This window comes from Hylobates moloch, unplaced genomic scaffold (genome assembly GCF_009828535.3).
Source record: "Hylobates moloch isolate HMO894 unplaced genomic scaffold, HMol_V3 SCAFFOLD_2, whole genome shotgun sequence".
Classification (NCBI taxonomy): domain Eukaryota; kingdom Metazoa; phylum Chordata; class Mammalia; order Primates; family Hylobatidae; genus Hylobates; species Hylobates moloch.
The window spans coordinates 68,268,938-68,277,665 of NW_026652277.1; the positions used below are offsets into that span (position 1 = coordinate 68,268,938).

At 39.6% G+C, this 8,728-nt stretch overlaps 1 protein-coding gene and 1 pseudogene across 1 annotated transcript in view; both read left to right on the forward strand.

The window, feature by feature from the left end:
• POLR2B (RNA polymerase II subunit B) overlaps window positions 1-8,728 on the forward strand; it is a 52,459-nt gene that overhangs the window by 10,209 nt on the left and 33,522 nt on the right. Inside the window, exons 3-6 of the mRNA XM_032166746.2 lie at window positions 1,812-1,962; window positions 5,757-5,869; window positions 5,999-6,218; window positions 6,592-6,750. Of these exons, the coding sequence (XP_032022637.1) occupies window positions 1,812-1,962; window positions 5,757-5,869; window positions 5,999-6,218; window positions 6,592-6,750 (643 nt within the window). The remainder of the gene's footprint in view (window positions 1-1,811; window positions 1,963-5,756; window positions 5,870-5,998; window positions 6,219-6,591; window positions 6,751-8,728) is intronic.
• Window positions 5,428-5,521, forward strand: LOC116477876 (small nucleolar RNA U13; annotated as a pseudogene).

Here is an 8,728-nt window from a genome sequence, read left to right on the forward strand (position 1 = left end):
AAGGATAAAATACTCTATTGTGAACTGTCATAGCGTTTATCATTTGTTACAAAATAAATTATTTGATTTTTAAGTTTAAATTGACTGTAGATACTTTGGCTATTGAGAAATGAATTTTGATTTTTTTTTACTTTCTAATATCAAGTGATCTTGTGAATGTGATATTAGTTAATATCACAAGTAACTTCATAAGATGACTTCAGGTAAAATAAACAGTAGAGATAATAAATATGAAATATTGATATAGTTTAGGTGTTTAAGCACCATTCTAATGATTTTGGGGAAAGTAGCTATAGTTCAGCTTCCTGGGGTAATGAAACTTATCTATAGTTTAGAAGCTATTTCATCTTAAATTGCCTATAAAAAAACCATTGCTATGTATATTACAGGCAATGCCATGTTTTTCTTACAATATCAATGGCTAATCCACATGGTTGTGAGAAATTTCTTTCCCATTATGTGACAGTGTGTACTGAGATAAATTGCCCTAACTGTTATTTAGGTCATACCTTACACATGTGTGATTGTCTGCTGTGTTTTCTACCATAGGACCTAACTTCTAATATTGGTGGCCATACTTGACTGGATCAGGGTGGGGCCAATTTGTTGGCCTGTCACTGATGTGTGAGGTGACCTGATGAAGCCAAAATGGGAGGCTGATGATTAGTTGGACTCTGCATATTGTCTCAGAAAATTGATGTGAAGATGGGGGAGTCAGTAGTTGGGGAGTAGAAGCTAAGAAAGTCTCACAGATATAAGATGATAGAGGTCACAAGATATAGGAGTGGAGACGTGGAGGTGTGGTGGGGCACTTCCTACTGCTGAAGGGTGATGGGATAATCTCAAGGGTTGTGCTAGATCCTCTAGCCTCTGTGATGCCCAGCTTTGCGGCTGTCCCTGGATGGTAATAGGGAGTGATCTGTTGAGATCCTCTTGCACTTGTATCTACTTGTCTCTATATGTCTTTCCCACCCCTCACCTGAAAAGTATCTGTTCCTTATAAAAATAATGTCCACTTTTTAGATTGCAGATCTCTCAGCCATGCTGCATTTTTATCACCAGTCTTTTGCTGAGTATTTTTATGTAAAGACTTACTCTTCTTATCCTACCTTTAACAATTCAAAATAGAACTAATGAACCTAAAGTTGGCATTCTCATGCATTATTTTAGTCATTAATATCACTACCCTCCCTCCTATTCAAATGAAAGTTCTTATTGTTATCTTTGACTTTTCTTTAGTTTTATCTCCTGACACATTTGTCAAGAAATATTTCAAAGAGGTGGAATAAAATTTGTCCATAAAGGACATAAAGTTTTTTTTTTTCTTTGAGATAGGGTTTCACTGTCTCCCAGGCTGGAGTGCAATGATGCAATCATGACTCAATGCAGCCTCAAACTCCTGGGCTCAAGTGATCCCCCTACCTCAGCCTCTTGAGTACGTGGGACTATAGGCACATGCCACCATGCCTGGCTAATTTTTTTCTTATTTGTAGAAATGAGGTCTCATTACATTGCCCAGGCTGAACTCAAGCAATCCTCCTGCCTCGGCCTCCCAGGAGCTGGGATCCTTATAGTTCTTATATCGTGCTTTAAGTATTTTACCCCCAAATAAAAGCTGCTTTTCCCCAAATAATAAGTTCTACAAAGAAAATATGCCCGGTTTCATCCTTTTTAAGATACCTCAGTGTCTTGTTTAGTGGTTGACATATAATGGTTGGTATTTTATGACTGTTTGTTGAATAATGAAAATGGGGAATTATGCTAGAAATTATCACTGAGTTGCAACTGACTGAACTCAAATATTTTCCCAGTTCCTATTTTGATGAGAAAGGCTTGGTCAGACAACAACTGGATTCTTTTGATGAGTTTATTCAGATGTCTGTTCAAAGAATTGTGGAAGACGCTCCTCCTATAGACCTACAGGCTGAAGCTCAGCATGCTAGTGGAGAAGTTGAAGAACCGGTAAGATAGTTCTAATAGTTACACAGGTACAAGAAGAGTATTTGTTTGAAATTTTAGCCCTTCTCTTACCTGGCTTAAAGGTTAAAAAAAGTCAGTTGGAGCTTTTAGCAAAGTACTTACAGCACCGTCAGTCACTTTCTGATTTATTCTTTCTAATGAAGAGGTGTGTTTTTTTGCAAGTTATCCCATCCCTATTCACATAGTAGGTATTGAATAGCTGGGAAGAGAGGACTCTGAAATATGAGCAAATAAGAGAAGTGAGCCAGAGATGGTCACATTGCTTTAGATAGATAACCCCACTTTTTTCTCTCACAGTGTAAAAATAATAAAAAATGTTTGAAGGAATTTTCATCTGATTTTATATATTGCATGAAGTACATTATTATAACCATATGAGATAAGAAAGGAAAATCACCCAAACATATCAGCTGTCTTTATTAAGCTTCTTATAGCTTTTGCTCACATAATGCAGGTTTTTTAGCATTGTTAAAATCATACTAAGGGTATAATTTTATAATTTGGTTTTATATGAGTGATTATAAGAAGTATGTAGTCCAAAATAATGACTGTCCCAGTTTTAGAGAAGTTCAGAGGCAGCTGTTGGAACATATGGGACTTTGAGAGGCAGGGAAAACTCAGAAACAAAATGAGGTAGGGAAAGCCCCCAAAATAGAGCTAGACACAGGGAGAGTTCATTGTTTCTAGCCTGATCAGTTTCTCTTCTGTATAGCTTATCTTCTAAGGGCTGGTCTGTTATTTCCATTTTAGTTGGACATGCTGTACAGAATTTTGCTATTAAGAACGAAAGTGATTGGCTCTTCTAGGGCTGTGCTGGAAAGGGGGACATTAAGTTTCTTTTTTATTCTTGGGCCATTTTTTTCTTTTTTACAGGGACTACAGGTGCCCACCACCATGCTTGGCTAATTTTTTTGTTTTTTTTTTTGAGACGAAGTCTTACTCTGTCGCCTAGGCTGGCGGCTCACTGCAAGCTCCACCTCCCGGGTTCACGCCATTCTCCTGCCTCAGCCTTTCCGAGTAGCTGGGACTACAGGCGCCCGCCACCACGCCCGGCTAATTTTTTTTGTATTTTTAGTAGAGACAGGGTTTCACCGTGGTCTCGATCTCCTGACCTCGTGATCCGCCTGCCTCGGCCTCCCAAAGTGCTGGGATTACAAGCGTGAGCTACCGCGCCCGGCATTTTTTTGTATTTTTAGTAGAGATGGTGTTTCACATGTTGGCCAGGCTGATCTCCAACTCCTGACCTCAAGTGATCCACCTGCTTCAGCCTCCCAGAGTGCTGAGATTATAGGCATGAGCCACTGCACCTGGCTTGTTGGGTCATTTTTTTCTTCATGGTCTTTGTATAACAAGCCAGATAACAATATAACATAGCAAATTCAACGTGCCAGTAACAGAAGTACTAAAAGAGGAGGAGATCTCTAACACCTAGTTATCAGAGCTTAGTAGAAAAGATAGAAGAGACTTAAATTTACTATGAAGAACTCTCTTAGAAGAGAAAAGGTGCTTAGTCGTTTCAGCAAGGAAATATTTGGTGTGGCCGGCGCGATGGTTTGTGCCTATATTTTCAGCACTTTGGGAGGCCGAGGTGGGCAGATCACCTGAGGTCAAGAGTTTGAGACCAGCCTGGCCAATATGGTGAAACCCCGTCTGTACTAATAAGGTACAAAAATTAGCCGGGTGTGGTGCCAGGCGCCTATAGCCCCAGCTACTAGGGAGGCTGAGACAGGAGAATTGCTTGAACATGGGAGACGGAGGTTGCAGCTAGCTGAGATGGCGCCACTGCACTCCAGCCTGGGCGAGAGGTTGAGACTCTGTCTCAAAAAAAAAAAAAAAGAAAAGAAAAGAAAGAAAATACTTGGTGTATTTAGGCTGGGGATGGGATGGGGACCACATTGATCAGTATGTGATCTTGGCTTATCTATTTTTTTTTTTTTTGAGACAGAGTCTCGCCCTGTTGCCCAGGCTGGAATGCAGTGGCGCGATCTCGGCTCACTGCAGGCTCCGCCTTCCGCGTTCACGCCATTCTCCTGCCTCAGCTTTCCTAGTAGCTGGGACTGCAGGCGCCCGCCACCACGCCTGGCTAATTTTTTTGTATTTTTAGTAGAGACAGGGTTTCGCTGTATTAGCCAGGATGGTCTCGATTTCCTGACCTCATGATCTGCCCGCCTTGGCCTCCCAAAGTGCTGGGATTACAGGGCTTCTCTATTTTTAATAGGCATTAGGAAGATAAGATGGAACCCGATTGTTGAAAGCTTTGAATGTCATTGAATGTTAGGAGGAATTACTGAGAGACTGTCAAAGAATATACATAAAGCATTATTTTAGAAAAGTTACTTTGGGAAGTGATGCTTGCTTGGAATAGAAAGAGGCTAGAGGAGGCCAGATGCGGTGGCTCATGCCTGTAATCCCAGCACTTTGGGAGGCCTAGGCAGGCAGATCTCTTGAGGCCAGGAGTTTGAGACCATCCTGGCCAGCTTGGTGAAACCCCATCTCTACCAAAAAATACAAAAATTAGCTGGGCCTGGTGGCACGCATGTAGTCCCAGCTACTCGGGAGGCTGAGGCAGGAGAATCACTTGAACCCAGGAGTTGGAGGCTGCAGTGAGCTGAGATCATGCCACTGCACTCCATCCTGGGTGTCAGAGTGAGACCCTATCTCAAACAAAACAAAACAAAACAAAACAAAACAAAACAAAACAAAACAAAACAAAAGAGACTGGAGGAGATAAAAATCTTAGAATAGCCTATGATTAAGATAATAATGACCTAGACTAGATGATGACACAGATAAGGAGTAGAGGGTTGGCTTCCCTTTGGTTTGTTATCACCACCGTTCTCTTTGCCCTTTATCTACCCCAGCTTGGGAGACTTGAGTGTCAATAATTAATCATTAGTAAAACGTCTGCTTACTCCTGTTTTCTTCTCTGAGACTTGATTTAGAGAAAAGTACGCTATCCATTTATCTCTAGAAAGTTGTCCTCATGGATCTTGTTTTATTAGGCAGCAAGTGAATGTTTAATTGAAAAATTTCTTTTTTTGCTACGGACCAAGCTATATTCCAGCCAGAGTTGGAAGTTCTCAGCCCTTTATATAGAATGATTAGGATATTTTGTGTGTTTTTTAAAATAAAAAAATATTTTTCTTTTGTTAACTCTACTCCTTTGAGAGATTAATTTGTATGTTTAATTGAAGAGTTAGGTTTATTTTTTAAAATGTTCTATTGATTAGAGCACAGTTCTAGTTGTCTGGATTTGTTATCTTTGTTTTCTGGTCACTTTGTATTTTTGATGATGCTTACCAAGGAGAGGGCATAAGAAACTATATAGATCAGTAATGTAAATCCATTTTAACTGTTTGATATAAACTCAGCACATGATGTGTACAGTCTTTACTTTTAGTATATTAAGTCTCTTTTTGTCTTCTGCCTTAAGAAAGCAATTAGCAGATCCTTTTGTAGTTGATAAGTGTGATGATTGGGTGTGAGATGTGCCTTCCTTAAACCTTGTTACAAACCTTGTTAGCACATTACCTGTCTAATGTGAAAAAAAAATTTTTAAGAAAAGAGGAAAAAAGAGAAAGTGATTTGGTTTAAAACTTAGCGTCTGTGCAATATGGATATTGACTTTGGGAAGTCCCCATTTAAGTAAAATGGATTAATTTTGCTGGTTTGTAGAGCTGCTTCTACTTAAAATGTTAATGTCAATTAAAATGGAATCATTAAAACTTTTATGGAAAAATTATTTACCCTTTTCATGTTTTTTTGTTTAATTTCAGCCAAGATATTTGCTGAAGTTTGAACAAATTTATCTTTCCAAGCCTACCCATTGGGAAAGAGATGGTGCTCCTTCACCAATGATGCCCAATGAAGCTAGATTAAGGAATCTCACGTAAGAAAGAATTTTTCCTTGTCAGCAGCAGATAGTGAAATAGAATTCTGAAAATGTAATTTTAACCACTGAGGATTTGTTTTAACAGATACCCTATTGCTTAACTGTAATCTACTTTTATTTTCAAAGGTATTCTGCTCCGCTTTATGTTGATATAACAAAAACAGTCATTAAAGAAGGTGAAGAACAACTTCAGACTCAGCATCAGAAAACTTTTATAGGAAAAATTCCAATTATGTTACGGTCAACTTACTGCCTTTTGAATGGCTTGACAGATCGTGATCTTTGTGAGTTAAATGAATGCCCTTTGGATCCTGGTGGCTATTTCATTATTAATGGATCAGAAAAGGTATAGTAACATTATTTTAAAAAATTACAAAATGGTAGTTAAAATTTAAAGTTGAAATGAAAAAAAAAAGATTTTCATGCAGGATAACCTGGCAGTGACAGTTGACTTATTTAGGGTATGACAGCTAAACTTATATTAACCAAAGCTTTATTTAGCTGTATATAACATGCACTGGAAATTTGGTCAGTTTTGGTCAGTTTTGGAGTTTATGTATTTCTATGAAGCATTTATGCAAAATGGAGTTTGTAAAGTTGAAGAATTACATATTTCAGTGAGCCTATATGATCAGATTAAATTAAGATGCAGATTTTACTTCTTTCTCTTCAGTGATCTTTTGGATTTTATGGCTGTAACTTTCTTATTGTCCAAATAGGTTCTGATTGCCCAAGAGAAAATGGCAACAAACACAGTTTATGTGTTTGCCAAAAAGGATTCTAAATATGCCTACACAGGAGAGTGTAGATCATGTCTGGAGAATTCTTCCCGACCCACCAGTACTATATGGGTTAGCATGCTGGCAAGAGGAGGACAGGTATGGACTGGATATGATGTTATTTGGGTTTATTCCTTTGTGCTTTGTTTTAAAATTTGCCAGACTGCATTCTTGGTCCAGAGAAGCTTTTCTGGAGCATGTTGTTGTTATATATCGTGTTGTTTACCTATCGCTGTGTAACAAATTACTCCTCTAGCAACATTTATCATCTCACGGCTTCTGTGAGTCAGGAATCTGGGTGTAGCTTAGCTGGGTCTTTTGGCCAATCAGGTGTTTCCCTGGGCTGCCATAATCTCGAGTCATTCACATGGTTGTCTGCAGGATTTAGTTCTTCATTGGCTGTTGGACTGAATCTCAGGTCTTTGCTCCCTGTTGGCTGGAAGCCTTTCTTTGTTCCTTGCCATGTGGGCCTCTGCGTATAGCAGCTGACAGCAGCATAGCAGCTTGCTTCTTCAGAGAGAGTAAGCAAAAAGAGCCATGGAGAGTACGAGCAAGGTAGAAATCAGTCTTTTATAACTTAAAAGTGGTTGCAACATCCTGTCATTTTTGCCATGTTCTTTTTGTTGGTTGCAAGTCAGTATGTCCAGCTCACACCGAGGAGGGTATTACAAGGGCAATAGTAGGAGGCAGGAATCATTGGGTACCAGCTAAGAGGCTGCAGACCATTGGTATAGTTATAAGCATAGGTTGCTTATAATAATGGAATCTAGTAGTAGCTAGCAGTTCTTAAATATTTGCTGTATACCAATTCTGTTACTCAGATTGCTTGATTTAATTTCTACAGCTATCTTGGAAAACCTCTATTTCAGTTTGTGTGTGTGTGTGTGTGTGTGTGTGTGTGTGTGTGTGTGTGTATATATATATATATTTTTTTTTTGAGATGGAGTCTTGCCCTGTCGCCAGGCTGCAGTGCAATGGCATGATCTTGGCTCACTGCAATCTCCGCCTCCCAGGTTCAAGTGATTCCCCTGCCTCAGCCTCCTGAGTAGCTGGGACTACAGGCACGCACCACCATGCCCGGCTAATTTTTTGTGTTTTTTAGAAGAGATGGGGTTTCACCATGTTGGTCAGGATGGTCTCGATCTCCTGACCTCGTGATCCACCCTCCGCAGCCTCCCAAAGTGCTGGGATTACAGGCATGAGCCGCTGCGCCCGGCCAGGTGTTTTAAATAATTAAAATGGTTTTTATTTGTGAATAAGAGTGAATGTTTTTTGGTAACTGGTGTTTCCATTTGTTTTTTGTAATTTTTTAAAAGGCTTTATTTTATTTTCAATTTTATTTAATAATTATGCATGTGTGGGATGCAATGTGATATTTTGATACATGTATACAATGTGTAATGATCAAATTAGGGTACTTAGCATACCTGTCACCTCAAGCATGTTTTTCATAATATTTTATTTGTAAGATAAGCATTCTTCCCATGTGCACAACATTGCTGGGTATTGTTAAGAGATCATTAAAACACACAATCCTTATTGAGAAGGTGGCCAGGTGTGGTGGCTCATGCCTGTAATCCCACACTTTGGGAGCCTGAGGTGAGTGGATTGCTTGAGCCCGGGATGTGAGACCAGCCTGGGCAACATGGCAAAACACTTTCTCTAGCAAAACAACAACAACAAAAACCCAAAAATTAGCTGGATGTGGTGGCAGGCACCTGCAGTCCTGGTTACTCAGGAAGCTGAGGTGGGAAGATGGCTTGAGTGCTGAGGTTGCAGTGAGCCCAGATTGGCGCCTCTGCACACCAGCATGGGTGACAGAGCCAGAGCCTGTTCCAAAAAGAAAAAAAGTGAAAAAAAAAGAAAGTAATAGTTTTATTGGGAATACAAGCTTTAGACATTAAATGGTAGTGACACAGTGCAGAGGCCAAATGATACCTATTACATATAACAGTTTTATAGAAATTTGGAGGAGAATGAGGTTACTAGTATGTTGTGGTCCATGCAAAGGTTTTTTTTTTTTTTGGAGACAGGGTCTCATTCTGTTGCCTAGGCTGGAGTGCAGTGGCGCGATCTC